This window comes from Nuphar pumila, chromosome 5, assembly GCF_984573655.1.
Source record: "Nuphar pumila chromosome 5, dmNupPumi1.hap1.1, whole genome shotgun sequence".
In the NCBI taxonomy this organism is placed as follows: domain Eukaryota; kingdom Viridiplantae; phylum Streptophyta; class Magnoliopsida; order Nymphaeales; family Nymphaeaceae; genus Nuphar; species Nuphar pumila.
In genome coordinates this window covers 110809923-110837211 of record NC_143253.1, presented here as the reverse complement: position 1 = coordinate 110837211, position 27289 = coordinate 110809923, and the positions used below count along the sequence as shown (strand labels likewise).

The window sequence follows — 27289 nt, the reverse complement described above, 5'->3', positions numbered from 1 at the left end:
TAATATTACAATGGGTTATCTGAACTCTGGGAAGAACTATCTCTTTTGGAACCCAAATGGCACTGTGCCGAGGATATTGAGTTTCACCAAAAGCAGCTCGATGTTGAACATTTCTACCAGTTTTAAGGCCAGAATTTGAGTCTACCAAATCGGCCCTCCTTCATCGTGAAAAAATTCTCACTATTGTGGAAACTATTGAAGAATTAACAATGGAAGAAAATCTTCTTCGGAAAAGCACCCCTAAAGCTGATGATGATTCCATCCTAGCAGTATCTAGGCCTGGGAATCATACTCGTACTTATTGGCCACCTCACTTTGAAAGACAGAATGGTGAGTTTGACAAGAGGAAAGTTATTTGCCACCATTGTCATGAGCCAGGACACTACAAGCCCTAATGCCCTAAACTAAAAAGGAGGGATGAAAAAAGGATTGCCACCGTTGACGTCGAACCAAAAGATCAAGATGTGCCTGTTTCCATGGCTCAACTGATGAAGATCCTCCAACCTCTTCTCAAAGGGGTATCATCTTCAACTAATGCCTCAACTGGAGCAGCAGTTGCATCTGTTTCCGGTCCAAGTAATTTTTCTTGGCTTTTAGATTCTGGTGCTTCATTTCATATGATCCCAAATGACAAATGCTTATCCGAATGTCTTAAAAACAACTTAAGTATATCAAAAGTTTTCACAACAGATGGAACATATCTTGAAATAAAAGGAATAGGCTATTTTGAAAATTATCAATGTTTTTGTATTCCCAATGTTAGATATATAGAGATAGAATTATGGCACAAAAGACTTAGCCATCCTCATATGTCTAAAATCCAATTCTTCCCAAGTTTGGGAAAATTTTATAAATCTGAAAATTTTGCTTTTACAGACGACATTCTTGGTAAAATGAAAAGATTACCTTTTTCTAGTAGAACCTTTATCTCTACAAAACCTTTTGAGTTAGTGCATTCGAATGTTTGAGGACCCGCATCAGTTATTTCTAAAGGCGGTTATGCATATTATGTCATCTTCGTTGATGATTTTTCTAGACACACTTTGATTTATTTTCTTAAGCATAAATCCCAGGTTTTTGTTCATTTTCAAATATTTCATAACATGATTATTAATAAATTTCAAAGTAATATCGTCATTTTTCGCACCAATTCAGGGGGAGAATTTGAAAATTATTTTAATCTGTGTGGCATTACTCATCAACGATCATGCCCACACACACCTCAACAAAATGGTCTTATTGAACGCAAGCACCACCACATTATGGAAACCACTAGGACTTTGCTAATTGCAAGTCAAGTTCCAAAAGGCTTTTGAGTTGAAGCAGTCCTAACTGCCACCTATCTCATCAATAGAATGACATCCTCTTTAAAAATATTTCTCCAATTGAGAAACTTTATGATTTAACACCAGACTACTCTAGGTTGAGAGTTTTTTGTTGCAAATGTTTTGTATTTACAGACAAAAATGATAAATTTTCCCCTCGGGCAATCCCATGTGCCTTTTTTGGATATGCTGAAAATCAAAAAGGTTACAGGTGCTATGATATTCAAAATGGCAAATTATATGTATCAAGGAATGTGTCTTTTCTAGAAAAAAAGAATGCTTTTAAGAGTGAAAAACCTAAAGATATTACTCAATATTCCTTTCTACTTGATTTAACCTCAAAATTTGGTAAAGAGGATTTCGAATGAAACTTTGACAATGATCAAAGCTCATTTATTCCTGACACTGATAGCAGAGACCAAACCAGTAGGGATGTTGGATTGCAGTATACAAGACAAAGAGTTGGAGAACCGCATCCTCCATGTGCGTTAGAAAGGTTCTCTGAAGTTCCTCCTTGACGGACTTCTAGAATTTCTAGACCTCTCGACAAATTTGTTTCTTATGACACCTTTTCACCATCATATAGGGTTGCCTTAGCATTAATCTAATCCTACGTTGAACATTCCTTCTACTCTGAAACCAAAAATCATAAAGAATGGGTTGAAGCCATGAAAGTAGAATTAGATGCTTTAGAAAAGGCTGGGAAGTGGTTCATTCAAGATCTTCCGCTTGAAAAGAAACCAATAGGGTGTAGATGGGTTTATAAAGTCAAAACCAAAAGTGATGAGACCCTAGAAAGATATAAAGCACGACTCGTAGCCAAAGGTTATGCTCAAGAGTATGGCATCGACTACGAAGAAAAACTTTAGCTTTTGTAGCCCATATGACTACTATCAGAACCCTAATCGCCTTGGCCTCTGTTAAAAGGTGATATATTTTTCAAATGGATGTCAAAAACATTTTCTTAAATGGAAGGCTTGTTGAAGAAGTTTACATGGATCCTCTACCTGGTATTTCTATTCCCACGAGTAAAACTCTTCGTCTTGAGAAGGCTCTCTATGGTCTCAAACAAGCACCAAAAGCCTGGCATGACAGGTTTAGTCATGTTATAACAGATATTGGATTTCATTCTTGTTTAACTGACATTCTTTTGTTTGTTAAAAAAAATGATGCAGGTATCATCATTCTTCTCCTCTATGTGGACGATATGAACATCACTGGTGATGACAAACAAGGAGTGGCAGATATCAAAACTCTTCTTAAAACTCATTTTGAAATGTCTAATTTAGGATTTTTAAGATATTTTTTAGGAATAGAAGTTGTTTATTCTCCTCGAGGATATCCAATCTCTCAATTTAAATTTTCTTCTGATATTGTTTTCAGGTCTGGCATTACAGATGAAAAGACGGTGGACACCCCTGAAGCAGTTAATATTAAAATGAAAATTGATGATGAAGAGCGTCTTGATGATCCTACCTCCTTCAGACAGCTTGTTGGAGCACTCTCCTATCTTTTCATCATTAGGTCAGACATTGTGCATGCAGTACATACAGTCAGCCAGTTTCAGCATGGTCCCACCTTTGTTCACATGAGAGCAGTTCTACGTATTATTAGATATTTAAAGAATTCTCTTTCACGAGTACTCTTCTTGTCTGCTTCATCATCATTAGATTTAATTGCTTATACCGATGCTGACTGGGGAGGTGATCCTAATAATAGGCACTCAACCGCTAGTTTCTGTGTGTTTTTAGGTGAATCTCTCGTATCGTGGAGGTGCAAGAAGCAGCAGAAGGTTTCTCTATCCTCCACTGAGGCCGAATATAGAGCTATGACAACCACTACAATGGAGGTCGTATGGCTCCGTCGTCTGCTTGCGGACATGGGAGCTGTAGCAACACATGCTTCACGAATATGTTGCGACAAGAGTGCAATCTACATTGCAAGCAATCGGACGTTCCACGAACGCACCAAACACATTGAAATGGATTGTCATTATGTCAAAGAGGAGTACTTAAATGAAACCATTGATCTGCTATATGTTACATCAGAATACCAGTTAGCAGATTTCTTCACCAAGCCTCTTGGTGCGCTCCCCCCCCCCCCATTTCACTTTCTCTTAAACAAATTTTCGCTCATTGTACCGTAAGTTTGAGGGGGAGTGTTAAAATATAAAATATTTTTGTATTTTTATTTTTTATTTATTTTTTTATTTTTTTATTTTAACTATCTAGTTCAAATAGAACTAGATAGTTAGAGTTTTGGTCAATTTCCGGTTGGAACTTGACCAAACTCTAGCCGTTGGAGCTAGTCCAACGACTAGAAATCTAGTCGTTGGACTAGCTCCAACGGCTAGAGGGAGAGCTCCTTATGAGCTCTCCCCTCCTCTCTATTATAAATAAGGGTACATCCCCCATTGTAAAGCACTTGTAGAAAATGTTTTTTAAGCATTTCACATTTTAATAAAATTCTTTTTTTTCTTTTGGTGTTTTTCATTTTTACCTTTTTATGGGTCTTGTGTGAAGTGTCTTTCTAGACACTTGTTCGCTTGGTTCAAGTGCTTTGGTGGAACACCACCACTTTCTTACCGAACTAGTGTTCAGATTTGCAAAATTTCATATTTATGGGAATGTGTAATTTGGTTTTCATTTGCATATGAGATTTTCTAACTCATGTTCATGTTTTATAGCACAATTTGTATGTGCACATGTTCTTTGGTATCTAAGAATATATCTTTGTCACATAAGTGGATTTGCATGTGTTTTTACACTTTGTTCTGGTGTAAGGTTCATACCTTTTCTTTTATCATTTAAAGCATTTCCTTTTGAAAAAATTCTCTCAAGAGAATTGCTCTATACTTGTTTTTGCCTCTTGTAGGCTAAGTAATATACTTGATTGAAGTATGAGCGTCCATAAGTCACTTATTCTAGTATCAATTCATTACATGATATTGTATGCATATGCTCATAATAACTATTACTCTTGGGCACTTATTAGAATTTTCTCATTTTTGCTTATTTTCAAGTATAGGTTCTTGAAAGTTGGTCTATATGAGACTTCTTTAAGTACAAAATTATTGCATGATTCAATTTTGCCTTAATTGCTTCTAATTGATTCAATGTTTTTAAGTGGTTGGGCATCATTATTTTGTTTCTGCATACTGAATCATATGTTCTTTAATGCTCAATGTTATGATCACTTGAAAAATGAGTTGATATATCTTACTTATTTTAAAATTATATATTTTTGTATACTTTGAGCTCCCTGATTTGTGTCACCGGATCTTAAAAAAGGAGATGGAAGAATAACCTTGATATAGACCATCTGAGAGAGTGCTTGGGGATTATCACTATTGAAGACAATTGAAGGCTCCCCGTTAAGACCAATTGAAGGATGACAGTTGCCAATTTCACTGACATGCTATAAAGATGGCGTTTTTAATGAAGACTCTTGAATACTTGAAATTCTTTCTCTTGTATTTTTTCCTATTTTCAACTTGGGACCATTGGGGGCCCCACTTGTGTAGACGTTGGGGCTCCCCAACATCTACCTAGTGGGAGCCCTAATGGCTCTCTCTCTAGCCCTTTTCCTCTTGTATATAAAGGGGTGCAACCCCCTCATTTCCTTGTGGAGTTTAACTCTCACCTCAATGAAGATATAATTTATTTTAGCCTTTTGGCTCTTCCCCTTTGTGGGTTTGTGTGCTTGCACTTCCCTTAGTGGGTTTGTGTATTCGCACCTTATGTACGTATTTATCGGTTCACTTTTGAACCTCTTGTGTTCAAGATCATTTTCTTACAATGTCTAAGTATAACCCTTAGCTATCAGTCTGGATTTATACCTTTCAACTGATCTATTTGGCTTGAATTTAATGGTATATACTGACTTACAACCAATCACTTTCTTTCCAGGAATAAGGGCCACAACTACGAAGGTATGATTCTTATACCTCCATCTCTTTGATCATTTCATCTTTCTACTATGGAAACTTTAGGACCTCTTCAACATTCTTTAGGACAGGGACGTTTTCATTGCTTGTAACAAAGGTTTTACAAGGTTCATATATGAATTGATATGAAACAAAGTTACTCATAGGTACAAGGTGCATCTTCTCTTTCATTTCCTTATTGCAATGGGCAAGTCCAGATCACTTACTTGCGGAGGTAATTCATGAGTCTCATGCTCACAGGTGGCTTCAAATAGCCTTAGGACCGGAATAACTTTTGGTATGGCTATGGAAGGCATAAATTAGCTCTTTCTACTCTTCAATAGGTATGAGAACTCTTGAGTTACCAAGGGTCTCACGACTCATAAGACCCCAACCACATACCCTATACGAGCAATGGGCATATAGAATATATATAACTCATTCCCATTCTAAGACTCTTCAATATCACAATTGACGAAATGTGGAGTACCATCAAAGAATGTAACATTTATAGACACATACCTCCTCTTAAAGAGGATCATAATGCATATAGCCCTTTTATGATAGGTGATATCCAATAAAGACACATTTTCAGGCTCTAGGATCCAACTTATTTCTATAGATACCAGAAAAATAAACATAGCATATACATCAAACACCCTGACAGTGATAGGAAAAGTAGGAGCCTGAGGATGAAAAACATTCATGGGAGACCTTTCTTCCAAAGTATCAGTAAGCATATAGCTAATAAGGCACACTGCGGTAAGAACTACACCAAAATCCTTTTGGTATATTCATCTCAAGAAGTAATATCTGAGTGACTTCCAACAAATGATTTTTCCTTTCAGCAACTCCGTTCTGCTGAGGCATATTAGGACAAGAGGTCTAAGACTCGATTCTGTTATCTTTACTATAATTTTGCAAACCCTGAGTGATGTTTTCGACCATTGTTAGATTGCAATATCTCAATAGATACATGGTATTTTCTCAATCGTTCAAAGTAAACTGGAAACACAGTACATACTTCATCCTCATATTTCAGCATCAAAACTGTTGTCATTTTTTACAAGTCATCAACAAAAGTTACACAATATTTATAGCCAAAAATAAGGAGTACAAGAGTTGGACCCCAAACACCTAAATGAACAAGCACAAATGGCTCAACACTTTTAGACTCACTAACAAGGAAAACTATCCTACACTACTAGCTTCTGACATGTTTCACATTGTATGACAAAACCACTATCAACTCTCACAATGTTGGGGATACAAAACTTGCAAGACAAAGGAAGATGTCCCAGTCTCAAGTGTAGTAACAAAATTGACTTCAAAGGCAACAAGGCAGTCGAGAGCAGAGTTGTGAGTCGAGGAAGTGGAAGCGGGAAACGATACGAGACTTTCAAAATTTTAGGAAGCAGGAAGCATAGGACGACTTAGAAGCGAATCAGGAATTGTCTCGGAAGCGACCTAGGAAGCGAGGGGGAAGCGAAAAAAGAGAAAAAAATAAAAATGAAAATACAAAAAATATAGAAAAAAGGGGAAAGTGCGCTTCCCATAAATAGGAACCATGTTTTCCCTAAATTGGGAAGCGCGCTTCTCAAAAATGGGAAATGTGCTTTCCAAAAAAAAATTGCGCTTACTAATGCATTTTGGAAGAGCAACATTTCGCGCTTCCCCACTTTCTTTGGCGTTTTCGGTAACTCTGGTCGAGAGTATATAACCCTTGCTTTTCACATCCACGACAAAATATCTTCCCTTTCTCTAGGTCTTGAAATACAAAACATTCAAGATAGAAAGTTATACAACAATTCAAATCTTTTGTGAGACAGAGTGTAAGGAGAAATCAATTATATAAACCTCTTTCCAAGAATTGGTGATGGAAGCCCATCTGTCAATTTTAAGTTCATCCAATGATCTGATGCACAATAACTAGAGAGTAAAGACCTCATATCCATCATGTGGCCTATAGCTCTTGAATCTATGATCCAGGAGGCAATGGCCGAGTGGCAGGCATCAGTACCTTGATCAACATGATAAGTCGGCCACCGATGAGGATGGGTTCTCCTTGATGTGATCCCTGTTAAGATGTAACATAAGTATATATATATATATATATATATATATATATATATATATATATATATATATATATATATTTCATTTATTTATTTATTTATATACATATAAAGATGTATGTTCATATCATTGTAATAGGCAATACCCATTAGGGGTACTTTAGTCATTTCAATGACATGTAATAGGCTGTGCCCATTAAGGGCACATATGTCATTTCATATTTTTCTTTTCCCTTATTTTTTTATTTTGTAAAATATATTTTTGTAATGGGCATTATTGTTATAAGCTAGTCGTTGAAAGCTCCCAACAGCTATATTTATAGTCATTGGGATGCTCCCAAAGGCTCTATAGAGCCTCTCTCTCTCTCTCTCTCTCTCTCTCTCTCTCTCTCTCTCTCTCTCTCTCTCTCTCTCTCTCTCTATCTATCTATCTATATATATATATATATATATATATATATATATATATATATAAAGGGGTACTCCCCTTTAGTTGGGTATGCTTGCCTCAAGCACCTACACTTTCAATAGTATTGATATTTTTACATGTGTTTTTGCCCCTTTAGTAGGTTGTGTGAATGTGTTTATGTATTGACCCATAAGTGATCCTTGTTCTTGAGCTCTTATAAGCCCATAGCAGGCATTCTATTGTTTTGTTATTCACTCTTTCATTACAATCTCTAGACTTCAATTCCAACTCTTCAATTATTTTCTTAAGTCGAGCATCTCAAAATCCTTTAGATCACCCTTATTTTCCTAGCTAGCTACAGGAGCATGATTTCCTTGAGAAGTAGGTCTACCAATAAGATCCCAACATTGTTCTTTGGTATGCTTGAATTTCTCATGGTGAGTGCATTTGAGTCGATCTTTTTCACTGTTGCAATATGGTGAGTGCTTACCACAACCACAAGAGGACATTCCCAATCGTCCTCTGCCTCTTTCACTTCCCCACCTTTGAGAAGAGCAAGATCTTTCTACACTAAGCTCTTGAGAAATGACTAAATTTTTTCTATCTTATCCTCTTTTCATGAGAGCATACATCGTGCCAAGAGAGGGCAATTATTTATGCCCCATAAATATTGACTTGATGTGATCATACTCACTATCAAGTCCCCATAGAAGTTGAAATACTTTCTTTTCCTCAAGTTTCTTTCACATTTCCTTTTGGCAAAGCTGACACTTAACTTTGTCATACAAGCTCAACTCTTCTTAAGCCTCCTTAATTGTTTGTAATATTCACTTAAGGATCTACTTCCTTGTTTGCACGTGTGGATTTTGTCCATCACATCACACTTCTTTGTGATGTTTGTTTTCCTAGAGTAAGCATCCATGATTGCATCTCAGATGTCCTTCATGGTATTAAAGTTCATAAAGGTATCACCTATTGTAGGATCCATGGATTGTAACAAGCATGCCATCAAAGGGTAATTCTCACTCTCCCATCAGGAAAATTTGAATCCCCTTCGTTTTGCTTGGAAATTGTCCCATTTATGTAGCTGAGTTTCTTTCTCACACATAGCTTTTCATACCAACCAGGACCATGCTTCAAAATTTCTTACATTGAATCGGACATTAATAATTTGGAAGCTGGAATTCTCACACACATTTGATGTATTCATATTCATGGGTTTCACCTCAACACATTGTTCGCTGCCTTTTCTTTACATGGCTTCATTATAGCCTTTGAACTCAGATTTATCTATGTACAAAGTCCTATGCATATGTATGGGTTACTTCTAGGCCTACTTAGCAGTACCCTAGGAACCAACTGTTAAAATATGTTGTAATTTCGTATATATATATTTTATATATATAAGGTGATACATATACATATATTACATATGTATATGTATCTACCTATATATATAAAATATATATATTGATAAGGGTAGTTTAGGTAAGGGTAGTTTAGGTATTTTACACATATTCATTTTCGTGAATATGGTCTTGTATTTTTACCTTTTTTCTTTTTTATTTTTCCTTTTTCATTTAATGCCTTGTACTTGCATTGGGAGGGGCCCAACCCACTAGTCGTTGGATCCCTCCAACGGCCACATTTGTGACCGTTGGAGGGGCTCCAACGACTATGTGGAGCCCCTCCCAAGGCCTCCTAAAAGCCCTATAAATATGGGCAGATCCTCTTGTATTTCTTCAAGGGGTTTTGGGATTATAGCCCAACCTTTTAGTGGTTTATGAATCTTATGAGTGCATTTGCACATTTGTGATTCCGTGTGTTGTGCTTGTTGTGCACAAGTGTTCTTGTTGTGTGTATGTTCGCACATTTATTCTCAAGGTTATTGCATTATCAACTAAAGTATATTGTTGAAGATACTTTTACATGGTATCAGAGCCTCGTTGAAAAAGAAGAATTGTGATTCGCCCTCTCTTGCATTCCTCGAAAAGCGTGCCTTCAAGTTTTTTGAAATCAAAGAAGATCACCTTCTTCGAGCAATATTTTAGGAGCCTCTCTTGTCAAGGAAGACGCGAAAAGTAATTGAGGTACGTATTATTCTTTGGCTTCTTTCCTCTCTAATGGGCGAAAAAGACTCCCATTTCTCTCTTGGGTTTAAGCTTAATGGCTCAAACTATCATGTTTGGGCCGGTAATATGGAAGCCCATATTAAAGGAAAGGGGCTTTGGGGTTACATTCATGGATCCATACCGGAACCGGAACCGGAACCCAAAATTACCGTTATTGAAGGAGGGGATATTAAGATCCTTGAAGGGGATGAAAGACAAAAGGCCCTTGAAGAGTATTCTAAAAAACATGATGATTGGGAAATGAAGAACTTCAAGATCTTATCTTGGATTTTCTCATCCGTTGAGACCAAGATAAACGCCAATATCATCAAATTTAAAAAGGCTTCCGAAGCTTGGGTATATCTTGAGAAAATGTACACCTCAAGAGATCTATCCCACAAGTATTTTCTCTAAAAGAGGGCTTTGACCCTCCAACAAAATGACATGACCATTCGTGAGTACTTTGCCGAATTATCCTCTATTTGGGACGAGCTCGCAATTCTTGAACCTAAATGGAGTGGAGAGGCAATCAAATTAAGGCACAAACAACTTGAGGAAGACCGGTTCTTCAATTTTTTAAATGGCCTTAGACCCGAATTTGAACAAGTTCGGTCCGCTTTCACATCCCCCTCACTTGAAGATGTTATCTCTCCACTTTCACATCCCCCTCACTTGAAGATGTTATCACCAAGCTAAGTGGTGAAGAAACCCGTATGGGGATTGGCAAAAATAATTCTAGCATTCTTGTTACTTCCTCTACTCAAGAAGATGGTGAAATGGCTAATGCCGTGTCAAGACCGGGAAATAACATGAAGTCCTATAGACCTCCTCATTTCAAGAATCAAGGTCAAGGAGGAAATGATCGGTATGGCAAAAGTGACTATAGCAAAGTGAATTGCTACTATTGTAAAGAACCCGGACACATCAAACCTTTGTGTCCTAAATGGAAGAAATTGATTGCAACAGCTATGGCATCCCAAGTTGAAGAACGACCTTCTTCATCAAGTGAGTCTCTTTCTCTTCAACAAATTGTAGAAGCACTACAACCTCTTCTCAAAGGAGGTACTTCCGGAGCCGCTATGTCATCCTCTACCCCCGGTAAGACATCTTGGCTTTTAGATTCCGGAGCATCCTTTCACATGACCCCTAGCTCTTGCTCTCTTTCAAATTTTTCTAAAAATTCTTTTTTATCCTTTGTCTCAACCGCGGACGGAACATCTCTTGAGATTAAAGGGATAGGTAATTTTGAAAAACAAGACTTCTTTCTTCCAAAAATTTGTTTTATCCCAAACCCTAACTTAAATCTTCTTTCCGTCTCCCAACTCTCGGACCATGGTTGCAATATAAAATTATCTTCTAATAAATGTTGGATACAGGATCGCCAGTCCGGGAGATTGATTGGGGAAGGCTCTAGAAGAGGAGACCTCTACTACGTAGATTTTCTTCAAGTTCCCAAGAGTCAATTTTGCAACGTCGTCCAAAACAAAGATATTCATGTATGGCATAAGAGATTGGGTCATCCCAATATTGTTAAAATCTCCTATTTGCCTTTTGTTAAACATCTTTGTAAAAGTGACTTTTTGTGTAATGAATGCATTCTTGGGAAAATGAAATGTTTGCCTTTTCCTCAAAGATCCATGTTTAAGACAAAACCATTTGAAATTGTCCATTCTGATGTATGGGGACCGGCTCCGGTAATGTCAAAAGGAGGATTTTCATATTATGTGATCTTTGTGGCTGACTACACTAGGTTTTGTTGGATTTATTTTCTTAAACATAAACATGAAGTTTTCTCAATCTTTAAAAGTTTTCACATGATGATTTCAAATCAATTCAATGAATGTTTAAAAATATTTAGGTCTGACTCTGGAGAAGAATACCTCTCAAATGAATTTAAAGGTTATCTTGAAAATTTTGGTATTCTTCACCAAAAATCTTGTCCGAAAACCCCTCAACAAAATGGGTTAGCCGAACGAAAGCACAGGCACATCATTGAAACAACTAGAACTTTACTCATTTCTCAAAACATTCCAAAAAATCTCTAGGCCGAGGCAGCCCTTACTTCTGTCTATCTCATAAACAGACTCCCATCAAAAAATTTAAACAAAATTTCTCCCTTTGAAAAATTGTACGATAAGGAACCTGATTATAGCAGGTTAAGGGTCTTTGGGTGTAAATGTTTTGTTCTTACTGATAAGAATGACAAACTTTCTCCTAAAGTCATTCCTTGTGCCTTTCTTGGCTATTCTGAAACCCAAAAGGGGTTTCGTTGTTATGATATCAAAAGTGATAAATTGTATGTTTCCAGAAATGTGAGTTTTTTGAAAAATATTAGTGGATTTGAACGTTGTGAACCTCATAATGAAAATATGGATTATTCCTTTTTATTTGATTTACTGAATAAAGACGATGATACTAGTGATAATGAGTCAGATCAAAGTAACCCAAATGAATTTGAAACCGAGGAAAACATCTCCTTGCCTCCTTCGTCACATCAACCTATTGATGAAGAATTACCTAGAGACCCTATCACCTACACTCATAGAGATCAAAACAACTTTAGGAGTGCTCTTGACAGATATAATGATGCCAATCCCAGTGCCTCTCAAAATGAAGTGATTCCTCGTAGAACCGAAAGAAGTAGAAGGTCTCCTTCTAGGTTCATTTCCTATGACTCTTTTTCACCAAGATATAGAGTTTGCCTTAGTGCCATCCACTCCTATATAGAACCTAGAAATTTTGAAGAAGCACGTAAGTGCTCTGAATGGATTAATGCAATGGACAATGAACTTGAGGCTCTGAGAAGAGCCAAAACTTGGGAGTTTCAAAATCTTCCTAAAGGCAAGAAAACAATAGGGTGCAGATGGGTTTTTAAAGTAAAAACTAAAAGTGATGGATCCCTTGAAAGGTATAAAGCTCGCTTGGTTGCAAAAGAATATGGTATTGACTATGAAGAAACTTTTGCTCATGTAGCTCGTATGGTCACTGTCTGATGCCTTATAACAGTTGCCTCTATCAACAAATGAAACATCTATCAAATGGATGTTAAAAATGCCTTCTTAAATGGCGATTTAAGCGAAGAAGTTTATATGGATGCTCCTCCTGGAATGGAGACTCCTAAGGGAAAGGTGTTTCGTCTTCACAAAGCACTCTATGGCCTAAAACAAGCCCCCAAGGCTTGGTATGATAGATTTAACTCTGTAATGATTGAGAATGGTTTTTCCTCTTGTTTTACTGACACTGCTCTATTTGTTAAAAAATTCAATGCAGGGATTGTAATTTTACTTCTGTATGTTGATGACATGCCCATCACTGGGAGTGACTCTAACGGGGTTAAGAGTATAAAATCTATCTTAAAAGATAAATTTGAAATGTCTGACTTGGGTTTTCTAACTTATTTTTTGGGAATTGAAGTAGCATACTCTCTTAGAGGATATTTCTTATCTCAAACTAAGCTTGCTTCTGAGATCATTGACAGGTCAGGTATTACAGATGAGAAGCTTTCTGAAACTCCTGCGGTTGTAGGAGCAAAGATGAAAATTGATGATGGGGTTCCCCTTTTGGATCCTACACCCTACAGACAGCTTGTAGGATCATTGATGTATCTGAGTATTACCAGACCAGATATACCCCATGCAGTCCATACTGCAAGTCAGTTTCAGCATGCGCCAACATCCGTTCACATGAGTGTCATCTTACGGGTCGTAAGATACATAAAGGGTACTCTAAATAAGGGAGTTTTTTTGTCCTCTTCTTCTGACTTAAAATTGATTGCTTATACTGACTCAGATTGGGGAGGTGACCCAAATAACCATCACTCCACCACTGGTTTTTGTGTATTCTTAGGAGACTCACTAATATCGTGGAGATGCAAGAAGCAACAAAAGGTGTCACTCTCCTCCACAGAAGTTGAATATCGTGCCATGGCAACTACTACCATGGAGATTGTTTGGATTCATCAATTGCTAGAAGACATGGGGATTACAATAGAAGGGCCCACTAAGCTTTGTTGTGACAATAAGAGTGCAATCTACATTGCGAAAAATCACACCTTTCATGAGCGGACTAAACACATCGAAATGGACTGTCACTATGTTCGTGAAGCATATCTCAAAAGAGTCATTGATCTTCCTTATGTCACGTCCGAATATCAGTTGGCAAACTTCTTTACTAAAGCCTTGTGCGCTCCGCGATTCAACTTCCTTCTTGGCAAACTATCGGTCATCTTGCCCTAAGTTTGAGGGGGGTGTTAAAATATGTTGTAATTTCGTATATATATTTTATATATATAAGGTGATACATATACATATATTACATATGTATATGTATCTACCTATATATATAAAATATATATATTGATAAGGGTAGTTTAGGTATTTTACACATTCATTTTCGTGAATATGGTCTTGTAATTTTACCTTTTTTCTTTTTTATTTTTCCTTTTTCATTTAATGCCTTGTACTTGCATTGGGAGGGGCCCAACCCACTAGTCGTTGGACCCCTCCAACGGTCACATTTGTGACCGTTGGAGGGGCTCCAACGACTATGTGGAGCCCCTCCCAAGGCCTCCTAAAAGCCCTATAAATATGGGCAGCTCCTCTTGTATTTCTTCAAGGGGTTTTGGGATTATAGCCCAACCTTTTAGTGGTTTATGAATCTTATGAGTGCATTTGCACATTTGTGATTCTGTGTGTTGTGCTTGTTGTGCACAAGTGTTCTTGTTGTGTGTATGTTCGCACATTTATTCTCAAGGTTATTGCGTTATCAACTAAAGTATCTTGTTGAAGATACTTTTACACCAACACCTTTTCAAACACGGACTCTTCTAACAAGACACCGCACCCGCACTCATGCGGGTGCGACACTTGGACACGGCTTCCTTTGTGTCAGGTGAAGTTAACCACATTAAGGTCCATTTTTGTCTAAAAGTAAATTCAGTTAACCCTAACCAAGTCCAGTTTTATCTATATTATATATAAAAATACATAAATGCACACATACACACATTGTTAACTTAAAAGTGTTAAAAATTATATATATACCCTCCCCGCACCCAAATTTTTTTAAAGTGCCGCATCTGCACCCACACCTATGTGACATAGCTGCCAACTAGCACATTTGGCTACATAGTATACAACATATTCTTCATATCATGTATTTTTATAGTATTGTATATGAAGCTCTCTCTCTCTCTCTCTCTCCCTCTCTCTCTCTCTCTCTCTCTCTCTCTATATATATATATATATATATATATATCACTGATATCGCCAATATTTTAAAAATATCGCAAGCCGGTAATATCAAGAATATATCGTGATATTTTCAAAATATCATGATAATATCATGATATTTTTTGAGAAAAAAACTTTTTGTTATTTAAAGTTTGCATTTCCTATTTTTTATTTTAAGTTTGAGAAAAATAATGCAAAGCTTATTATTTTCTAACCTTTTTTTTGTTATTTATATTTTTTTCAAAATTTTAAACTCCCAAGATTTATCAACTTTTGACAATATCTCAGAGAAATAACCTTTAACGATACAGGTGACTATGAATATATATATATACATATATATATATATCCAATTATCCATCTTTAGGATCGTCCAACTAACATAAATTTTAAAAAAATAGGAGTATGTTAAAAGCTTTTTTTAAGAAAAAATAAAAATCAAACAAGATTTCCAGCATTAATGTGTTCAATGGACAAAATGAAGAACTTGCAACTCCTACTAGTGTGATGTGACTTCCACCAATCCCAGGGCAGATAATCCTAAATCTACCATCATATAAATGTAGAAATCTAAATCAGTTTGTCCCAAAGCATTTTTTTACTATAATACTCAATTTAAGAAGAATTTTGAATACAATACACAATTTAAGGACACCATTTTTTCCATTTCCCACCATTGCAAACAACTCCTTGTGCCACTTGTGTAACAGAATTGCAGCTAATATATATGTCATGTTATGCAAATTTAATTCTATAGCTCCATATTTTGCTCAAAGCCTCAGACAAATATCGATGCTTTCTATAACTGACCCAAAGGAAGATGGTATTAGAGGTACAAAGAAAATCCCATCACTTTCATTGAAATTCATATGTAGGTACTCTCCTACCTACCTGAACTGAACTTATTGAACTATAAGAAATCATAATTCAATAGATAAATCAACCAAAAATATGATGCTCTTCTTTCCAAGTATGCAGATCTGGACAGTTGCTACATATTGATTTCTCTGCTACATTTATCCACAATCTTCACAGGGAATTCTGAAAAGAAAAAACACAATAATAGAACCTGTATTTGATGGAGGAAGCAATCTTTATCTCTTCATACTTTCTTTTAATGCCATCTTTGTTACTTTATACTAGAACTAAGATAAATCCTCAATTCTCACATTCTCTATTCATCTAGTTATATCAGCCCAAGAGGATGAACAGCACTAGCAAATGGCCCATGGGATGGTTTCATCTTTTTCAAAATAAAAATAAAAAACAGATCGATGTTTTATGCATAATTTTAATGATCCCAACTCTCTTGTGATTCCCTAGTGTTGCGGAAGAGATAAAGTGCACCGAACCCTAGGTAGAGGGGGAGAGAGAGAGAAAAGGAGAGAGAGAGAAAGAGAGAGACGGCTGCAAATAATAGAACCTGTTAACCCGTTATTAGGGTCTCTCTCTATGTTAAATAGAGAGAGGCTGAAAAGAGTAGTTACATTTAAGCCTACTATAAAATCACAATTTCAAATAGCCTCTAATATATAAAAAGACTTCACTTAAAACCACCTATTCTCAATACTCCCCCTTGGAGCATAGATATCAATCATGCTCAGCTTGTCACAACATTTTGAGAAATTTGGTCTAGCAAGAGGTTTTGTAAACATATCTGCAACTTGGTCTTCAGACTTTAGGTATTTGGTAGTGATATGACCAGCTTGAACTATATCTCTTACATAGTGGCAATCAACCTCAATGTGCTTTGTTCTCTCATGAAATACAGGATTGTTCGCTATATATGTTGCCGCTTTATTATCACACATCATGGTCATGGGAGAAGAAACTTTCACCTGAAGATCATTAAGAATAGTACGAACCCATATCAATTCAGCAGTTGTTTGGGCCATAGCCCGATATTCTGATTCTGCACTTGACCTAGAAACAACATTTTGTTTCTTACTTCTCCAAGAGATCAAGTTGTCTCCCAGAAACACACAGAATCCTGTGGTAAATTTTCTATCCACTACAGATCCTGCATAGTCAGCATCAGAATAGGCCACTATCTCCAGATTTCCACCTTTTCTGAACAATAACCCCTTTCCAGGAGAAGATTTTAGGTATCTGAGAATCATAATAGCTGCATTCCAGTGTACCTCAGTTGGTTTGTCCATAAACTGACTAACTTTGCTTACTGCTAAAGCAATATCCGGCCTAGTCACAGTTATATACAGTAGCTTCCCTACTAGGGAGCGATAGCTTTTGCTATCAACCGGTTTTGACCCTTCTTCAAACAACTGAACTTTATAGTCCATGAAAATATTTGTTGGTTTAGCTCCCAACATTCTTGTTTCCTTTAATAAGTCAAGAACATACTTCCGTTGAGACAAAACCATCCCTTCACGGCTCCTGGCAACTTCTATACCCAGAAAATACCTGAGTGAACCAAGGTCTTTTGTAACAAAGTGTTTTTGGAGATGAGCCTTTGTGGCTTCAATAGCTTTCACATCATCTCTTGTAAGAATGATGTCATCCACATATACCACCATAACAACTATTCCAGAGCTAGTTTTCTTGATAAATAGTGTATGATCTGTTGCTGACCTGTTAAAGCCAAAGCATGACATCACTTCAAACAATTTTTGAAATCATGCTCGAGGACTCTGTTTCAAGCCATAAATCACCTTTTTCAATCTAGACACCTTCTGACACTCCCCCTCAACCCCGAAACCAGGAGGTTGGTGCATGTAAACGGTCTCAGATAGATCCCCATATAGAAAAGCATTCTTCACATCTAACTGACACAAGCTCCAACCAAGCTGAACAGCTACTGAGAGAACAAGACGAATGGTACCCATCCGTGCAACAGGAGAAAAAGTTTCAAAGAAATCAATACCATATGTCTGAGTATATCCTTTCGCTACTAATCTGGCCTTGTACCTATCAATAGAACCATCAGATTTGTACTTTATTGTATATACCCATTTACATCCAACAATGTCAGCATCTGCTGGGGAATCAACTAGATCCCATGTATGCTGAGATACTAAAGCATCCATTTCTTCTTGCATAGCCAGCTTCCAACGATTATCAAGCTTTGCCTGTTGATAGTTTAGAGAAATAGTTTCAGCAGATAAGGCTGAAATAAAAGACTTCATCTGATTTCCAATTCTGGCATCGGAGACAAAATGAGATATGGGATATAAGGTACATTGTCTTGTCCCCTTTCGTAGAGCAATAGGCCTATTATCATCATCCTGAAGATCAACAGTGTCAGTAGAACTTACCTCAGGAGAAGAAGAAGATGAAGGCTCTTGCGGAAGTGGAGCTCTACGCACATATACCAATGGAGGATTATTAAATCTAGAAGAGGATGAAGTTTGGTTCGGTAATGAGGGCACAGGTTCCAAAGGAAAAGGAGGTATAGGTAATGGAAAAGACTCAACTGGATCAACCTGCAGCGGGGAACCGGAACTAGAGTAATATGGAGAGGATTCCAGGAAAGATACATCTGCACTGACATACTCTCGGCGAGAAATAGGATCATAACATCGATAGCCCTTTTGATTTTTTGGATAACCGATAAATATGCATTTTGTAGCTTGAGCGGCTAATTTATCACGGTAAGGGCCAAGTTTGTGTACAAAACAAACACATCCAAATATTTTTGGTGAGAAAGAAAAAAGTGGGGCATTAGGTTTTAGGATATGTAATGGAATTTGATCACCCACAGAAGACGAAGGCATGCAGTTGATCAGATAGCAAGCAGTGGTAATCGCATCACCTCAGTATAACGCAGGAACATTGGATTGAATCATAATGGTCCTGGCAACATCAAGGAGGTGACGATATTTTCGCTCAGCCACCCCATTTTGTTGAGATGAATAGGTGCAAGAAGTTTGGGGTTGGATGCCATGATCTTGGTAAAATTGTAACAGACCTTTTGATTTAAACTCGAGAGCATTATCAGTGCGAACAATCTTGACAATAGATTCAAACTGAGTTTTTATTTCAAGAATTAGGGATTTGATAATACTTGGAACTTTAGATCGTTCTTTTATTAAAAAAACCCATGATAACTTAGAGAGAAGTTCAAAAACTTTATTACTAGACTGACTCTGACTCGAAGGGAACGAACTTCGATGATGCTTGCCCAACTGACATGCTTCACACTGAAATGATGTGGTGAAAGGAATCTGAGGAAAGACCGACCGAAACTTTGACAATAAAGGATGACCAAGACAACGATGCCACTGAACAGGACTGAATGAATGTTCCACTGCAGCATGAACAGTACCCATTGGATGATGTAGGTAGTAAATTTCATTTTCTTCATAGCCTCCACCAATCTTCTTCCCCGTCAGCAAATCCTGAAAATGACAACCCATTGGATCAAATATTACTCTACAGTTTTGTTCTTTTATAAGGCAACTAACAGAGAGAAAACTTTGAGGAAAGTTCGGAGCATGAAGAGCATTTTTCAACTGTAATGAGGAGGATATAGAAATATTTCTCTGACCAACAACCGGGGAGGAGCTCCCATCGGCTAATGAGACGCCAAGCTGAGCCTTAATATCTTTTAGATCTGAAAAAACACGTGAATTTCCACACAAATGTCTGGATGCACCAGAGTCAATAACTCACTTACTATCAGTCGGATGAAGATGATGTCCGGTTGAATAGGCAACACCAGCTACAGGAGGGGTAGAACTCAAAGGTCGAAGAGCTATCAGCTCATCATATTCCGCACGACTAAGGGTGATACTACTTTCATTTGCAGCGATATTCTCGTGTACATTTGTTGCCTCGATAGTAGTAACATTTGCTTTTGGAGTATATGACTTTGACGAAGAAGAGGTTGGCCGACCATGCTTATCCTAGCAACGATCTTCTAAATGTCCAGATTTTCCACAAAATGTACATTGAAGCTTTCCTCTGCCTCCCATACCACGTCCACGTCCACGTCCACGTCCACGTCCTCGTCCTCTGATATTCTGAATATTTCCACGCCCATAACTAGATGGGACAACAAGAGCAGATGACTGAGTCACGGACTGAGATTGTGGCAGAGAGATCGCAAGTCTACTCAGACGATTGTAAGCATTAGCAAGAATGGGAACATCTGATCCAGTCAACATTTAAACTTTTGCAACAGAAAAATCTAAAGAAAGACCTGTAAGAAAACGAGCAACCATGGTTTGTTCTTGATGATCCTTTTGCTTCGAGCAACAAAGAGGCTTGTGAGCATTAAGTCTTTCAAACGCAACTTTGAAAGAGGCATAGTATTGGGCCAAGGTCTGATCTCCCTGTTGCAAATTATATATTTCTTGTTCGACTTGCAGGATACGACTCACATTCGTTTCTTGTGAGTATGTATCACGAAGATTGTACCACATCAGTTTGGTTGTATTATAGTAGATCAATCCATCTGCAATATGGGGTTTGACACTATTCATGATCCATGACATAACTATGTCATTATCTTCATCCCAAGTAACATATTTTCCCAATTTCTCAGTGGGTTCGCCTTCCAACAAAATATGTTTTCGACGATGTCCAGATACCGACATCATAAAAGTTCTGGACCACCTGGCATAGTTGGTTTTATTCAACCTTACGGAAGAGCCATACGAGAAGGGGTTGGCAAAAGCCTTATACTCCCCAATATGTTCCATTTTGAAATCACATTTTGAAGTTTCAGCCATACTAAAAATATACTCTTGTTTCAGCAGGGACAGATTTCAATAACGTGTGTTACACTCACACAACAACCCAGCAGTTGTTACAAAAAAAAACACTGACAATAAGGAACAGTAGGCCACAAGAAGAGTATTTTCCCAGCACAGCAGGGAATCAAGCCTGCAATTTCTGCTACAGTAGTGGACAGCGGCCCACACACATGAATATTGAACAGGTGCACACACATATGAGACAATCACGCATCAGCCAGAACCGACGACCAGCATCTATCCTCCACACAGACTCCCTCGGCAAAAAAACTGATAATTTTCATCACAGCAGATAAAACCAACTTGTTGTTTCCACTAATCACGACAACATGAACTGAGAGCATGAACTGATTAACTAATCACGACAACATAAAAAAACCAATAACGACAGATGCTGCAATCACGATAGATGTTGAAGTCACGCCAGCAGTTGCAATCACGACAGTAAAGAAATTAACGACAGCATGAAGAATCACGGCAATCACGACAATCATGACAATCACGACAGCATGGAAGGTAAACATTGTTATCAGCTGCCAAATCCAGAAAATATCAGCAGATCTCGATCAAGAGAAGGAGGTTACGGCTGCCAGACCTGAAGATACACTCCCACGATGGTCATTAGATCTGATGACAGATCTGGCCCAGATCTGATATCAGATCTAAAAAAAAAATTAATCCACACCTGGTTCGAGATCGTTGCAGGTCACGCTCCTGATGTAGGTCACGCTCCTGGTGTAGATCACGCTCCTTGGTGTAGATCACGCTCCTGAGATCGTAGGCTTTGATACCATGTTGCGGAAGAGATGAAGTGCACCGAACCCTAGGTAGAGAGAAGGAGAGAGAGAGAGAGAGAGAAAAGGAGAGAGAGACGGCTGCAAATAATAGAACTTGTTAACCCGTTATTAGGGTCTCTCTCTATGTTAAATAGAGAGAGGCTGAAAAGAGTAGTTACATTTAAGCCTACTATAAAATCACAATTTCAAATAGCCTCTAATATATAAAAAGACTTCACTTAAAACCACCTATTCTCAACACCTAGTATTTGACCCTTCAATTCTGAGGAAAACAACCCCCCCCCCCCCCCCCCCACCCCCATTGTGTATGTTTTTTAACATCATAATTTTCATTCTGATTCACCATGTAAGTATGCAAGGAATTTTTTTGATTAAGAGATGGGTCATTTAATCAAAAGAATATAAACAAGGGACCAATATTTCAATCCATTCTTTGTATGCAAGCTGCAAGGTTACAAGTATATATACTTAATCTCAAACCCCTAAGCTGCATTCATCGTCTCCAACATAACAAGCAGGAAGAGAGGAGAGGGGGGTGTGGGGAGACTTACAACTTTGTCGGTCAAAAACTGAACCATTGCATTTGGAGTCCGCTAATCTGTCAGTTCCTGCGATGATATCCATAATAAGGGCTGCTAACTGGGACATGAGAGCCAATGGATCAATACCCATATCCATCAGCTCTCTTGCTCTTTTCACTGTTTCTGAGGTATCGGACGACATGGCTAATTCAAGAAGATCAAGCAATTTGTCATCTGGTACAATGCCAGCCTACGTGATAAGGAAAATATAGCGCTCAGACGGAAATCAAGCATCATCTTACCAACACGCAGTTAACAAAAGTATCTGTGAATCAAACTTACAAAGTCATTGACTAGAGATAGAGTGATCTTCTTTCCCAGCAAGCCCAATTGCTCAAGCATCGTTTCTGCATCGCGAAGAGAACCATCGGAATGCAAGGCTATCATATCCAGTGCATCTGGTTCAACATCCAAGTTTTCTTCCATAGCTAACCTCTCAAGCCTTCGCACAATATCCGCATCCTTGATATTGGGAAAGAAATACCTCTGGCACCGAGAAGAAACAGCTCGAGGCAAATTCTCTGGCTCCGTGGTAATGAATATGAAAACCAAATGTGATGGCAGTTCCTCCATCAGATTGAGAAATGCTGTCCATGTTTTGATGGATAACATGTGGCATTCCTCTATGAGAACCACCGTGTAATTTGACAATCGCGGAGATGCAGAAGCATCCTCCAGAAGTTGTTTCACTTTAGCTATTGCCTTCCTGTTGGTGGCATCCAACTCTACAGTGCTCACAGTTTTTCCGGAAACATTTTCAGTGCATTCCTTGCAAAAGCCACAAGGCTTTGCTTCATCAGCGGACGAACAATTCAGTGCAGCTGCGAAAATTCTCGCCACTGATGTTTTTCCTGTTCCTCGAGGGCCTTGAAAGAGGTACATTGGTGCTATTCTTCCTCTGGACAGCGCATTAACAAGCGATTGAACGACAATTTTCAGCCCCACTAGCTCGTCGAAGGACCTCGGCCGATACTTCTGGCTCAAACTCCTGGGTGTTTCTCGGTCAGGCACCGCATGTCCTGCTCCGGTGGTTAATAATGCCGGTAGTCGTTGCTCCGGGCTCCTGCAACAGGACCATCTTCTTCCATCCAGACGACTCGATGCCTCCAAATCAGTCTCCCCAAAATCGGTCGATAGCTCGTCGATTAGAGTTTCGCCAGACGAACCATTGGTCAACAATGGCAAGCCCTGTGAAGGCTTGGAGGAGGAGGCCTTGGGTTTGTGGCGGAGCGAAGGCGAGCGTTTGGCGCATGTAGATTGGCCTGCGCACAAGATGCTATTGCCCCTCCTCCACAATGCATCGGAGAAGGAGGGAGAGCAGCATTCTCGAGTTCGGGAGGTCTTGTACCTCATCTTCTTCGACCAGTAACAGGGGATGCCGCAACCTTGTCGTCTCTGCACGTCCAAATAATCCTCCAATTCGTCGTCGCCGAACGAAGCGGTTCCATCCCAAGAACTGATTAGACTGGGGTTACGCGTCGATGCGGTATAGGAGGATTCCTCTCTCCTGGAGCCCCTCACGAGCTTGGATGAACGGATCCATTTCCCATCCTTGGGGATGTGCTCTTCCGAACCCACCGAGTAGCCGTGCAGCAGCGGCGATTCAGTGCGTGAACGGGATTCATGGGCCAAATCGTACAGAGAAACTCCAAAATCCTCAGAATTGCAGTAGTCCGAACGACCTTGCTCCTGCTGCTGCTGCTGCTGCTCCGGCTCGATAATACCATGGTGGTGCTGATTCGAGCGGCCATTCCTCGTACCGCCACTGCCACTCCGGAGCCTCCTCCCGGATCTCCTCAGCACCACCGAGGATTCATCCACACAATCGAGGCCATTCGCGGGCTCTTCCCTCAGAGAATCACTCAAACTGTTTTCGCCTACTCCGATGCTGCTGCCATTAACCGATCCCAGCATGTCGTCCCTCTTTGGGTGAATCTGGCTGTTCTCGCCACCCAAAACGTTCGGGAACAACCATCTCCCCTTGCCGCTGGACCGATTCCTCCAATTGTAGAGGAAGATCGACTTATCCCGGCCACCGGGAGCCGTCGGATGCAAGCTCGAATCGTCGAGCTCGAATAACCCATCGTCATCCTTCTCCGCAGGGGCAGAGATCGGCACCCCGGTCTTAAAACCTCCTCGTCCTCCACCTCCACCTCCACCTCCACCTCCACCTCCTCCTCCACCGGGCGAGCGATTCAGGAGGGCAGCGGTGACGGAGGAGCGGGTGGTGCTCAGTGGGGACCTCCAGGAGGAACACGTCTCCGGGTCACGCAGGAATCGAGCCTTTCTGAGGGCCGTGAGCTCCTTCTTAAGGCGGAGCTCGCCAGAATCACCCGCCGAGTGCCTGACCATCCTCCTGTCGACCATGATGCCACTCCTGAGCAACACCCGCCGACCAGTGTCGTCATAGAAATTCAGCAGCAGCAGCAAAGAAGCAAACGGAGGTCAGGCGGCCCCCAACCGCAACGGGGACCCAATTAATTTCATCAATGCATCCAATCTTTCTCCTTTTGGGCATTGGTAGCAGCACGAGAGAATCCTCTCACCGGCCCAGCAGTTACAGCTACCCAGCCAGGCAATTACACCACGATTTACTACTCAAGAAGAAAACTTACCGAAGAATAGCAAACACAGTTGATTAATGATTGGTGCCTATACTGCTTATAAGAACAGGGGTCTTGGGAATTGAAGGCGAGGACATAGCGCACGCGCTAACATCACTCTGGGGAGATGTTGAGGGAAACCCAAAACTTACAAGCAGAGGAAAATATGTAAAGAGAAGCTTGAGAGAGAGAGAGAGAGAGAGAGGAGGAGGTGCAGGAAACGCGTAAACTGGAGAGGGAGAGATGTGATTCAGATGTGATATTTTCAGAAAGTGGTGAAGAACATCTCACACACCCCTTTTTCTTTTTCTCTCTCAAAAAAAAAACACAAGGGTCTGGGACATCGAGGGGGGGGAGGGTTCCTGTTGGCGCGTGTCTGACAATAAACAAAAATCAAAAATTTCCCTCCCATCCCAACCGGTTGCTTCACTCACGCACGTGGGAACACCAGCCTTTGCCCGTTCACCTCCCTCTGAAGAGGCTTTGATGGCACCGTAGTTTTTTTAGAATTCATTGCCAACCGGAAGTTACTGCGAAAAGCTTTGTGTACTTCAGAGATTTACCCCTACAGTCTTAGTCTTAGAAGACACAAGGCTGCCCTTTATCTTCAAAAACAGTCTGTGATGGGGCTTCCCAACTAATAAAATCTACCTACTTACAGGTTTTCCTCCAATCATAATTGAGATGGCTCTGACTTGAATATGAGGATATCTTTGTTTTCGAGATTTATTAAGCATTTTAATTTGGAGCATAATTTGCAAAATCTCGAACATGGGATTAATTCTTTCACCCGAGCTGATACTTTATTGATCTGACGTGCAATAATAATGTCAAGCCTCCGGCTGTTTTGTCCTGTGTACACCCTCTTTCTACTCTTGTCTGTGCAATGGGAGCAGAGCCGGACCTGTAAAGAGGCCAATGAGGCTTGGGCCTGAGGGCCCCTGGGCCCAAAAAAAATTTAGGGGCCCATTTTTAAGGCCAATGAGTATTGTTTAGGTATTTTATATAAATATTTTATATGTTTTTATTTAATATAATATAAATATTTGAAATATTATATTTATTTAATGTGAATGCAAATTTTATTGTTATTTTGATTCTTTAAAAAAAATTGGGAGGGCTGCCCCCGAACTCCTACTATTAATAGGGGGCCCATTTTGAGAGGTCCTGTTTTCCTAGTGCCATTATGCTCCAGTTCCACTACCGGGATGTGTTTTTTGACCCCTCTCTATTGTATTCATTTTTTTTTAAAGACAAGCTGGGTTAGGCAGACTCCTACCACTTACACAACTATAACCATTGAGTTTTGAACCTGCAACGTCCCAACACAACCTGCACTAGCTGCTCCTACCAGTGAAGCCCCCGTTGGTCTCTGTACTGTATCAGTTACTTGTATTATTAGATGCTTGCAATCAATTCAGTCTCCAGCTAAGGATGCTCTTTCCTGTACCAGACCCGGACCAAACCCTATAGGGTCCGGGTATGGTGATAAATAATAAGGCCCGATTAAGACTTGAGACCGGACCCGAAGGTCGGATTAATACGTGAATCCGGGTATAGTTTGTGAAATTTTATAGCAGACTCGGCCCAACCAGAGTTTCATTAAGACCCACAAATTTTCAATGTAAAAATGATAAAAAAATATTATTGTATCGAGTATGGTCCGGGTCTGATTCATGTAGTTTTTATCGGGTAAGGGTATGGTTTCTCTTATAGTGGACCCGATTAGACCTTGGTCCGAACCCGATACCATACCAGAAAATCGGGCTCAAGTCTGATTTTACCTGGATCTGAACCAAACCCTACCCATTGACAACCCTATGTAAGGGATCTAAAACAAAACCCATCTCGCTGGGTAAGTCATCCACGCTGACGAAAATTTAGAACAAAAAAAGGAAAAAGCGACAACGATCTCTATCATGCTTGTTGGATCACAGGGGATTTTCAATCAAATTAGAATAATTAGCAATATAATTTAATATTAACAAAGGTATTGCTACTTCTGTAATAAATATCACAAGATTTATAAAAAACTTGCAATAATATCGTGAGAAATTGTCCAAAAGTTTAAAACTGCAATTTCTAGCAAGATTTTCAAACAGTGACAAATATCGTGATATTTACAGTTTTAGCAGATATTTATTGCAAGTTTTTTATTTTTAAATGTGTTTTATTTATATTTTCTTATAAAAAAATTATATCTTTTAATTTATTTTTTATTACCGAGATTTTGTCAAAAAATGTGAAATTTATGAAAATTTTCAAACTCAAGTTTTTTACTCCCGAGATTTTTCCATTTGTAACTTTTGTCACTATGATGGCTACCGAGAAATTTTTTTTGTTATAAATCGTCATTGTCCTGTAGTCTCTTTTAGTATATTATAGTTTGCTGCATTTTGTGCTACCCTCTCAGCATTACATTGATCCTAATTCTAAATCCTATCTTATATCTTTTTTTTTAAGGCAAGTTGGGGTTAGGCAGACACCTATCAATTATACAACTATACCGTTGGGTTTT

At 39.0% G+C, this 27289-nt stretch overlaps 1 protein-coding gene across 1 annotated transcript in view; it reads right to left on the bottom strand.

Annotated features, from left to right (window-relative positions):
* The window catches only part of LOC149838112 (protein STICHEL-like), a 53629-nt gene extending 28602 nt beyond the window's left edge, over nucleotides 1-25027 (bottom strand). The window contains exons 1-2 of the mRNA XM_090006385.1: nucleotides 22451-25027; nucleotides 22139-22358 (exon numbers count right to left, since the gene is read on the bottom strand). Coding sequence (XP_089862511.1) covers nucleotides 22139-22358; nucleotides 22451-24535 — 2305 coding nt within the window. The 5' untranslated portion in view covers nucleotides 24536-25027. The remainder of the gene's footprint in view (nucleotides 1-22138; nucleotides 22359-22450) is intronic.
* Between the last annotated feature and the right edge of the window lie 2262 nt (nucleotides 25028-27289).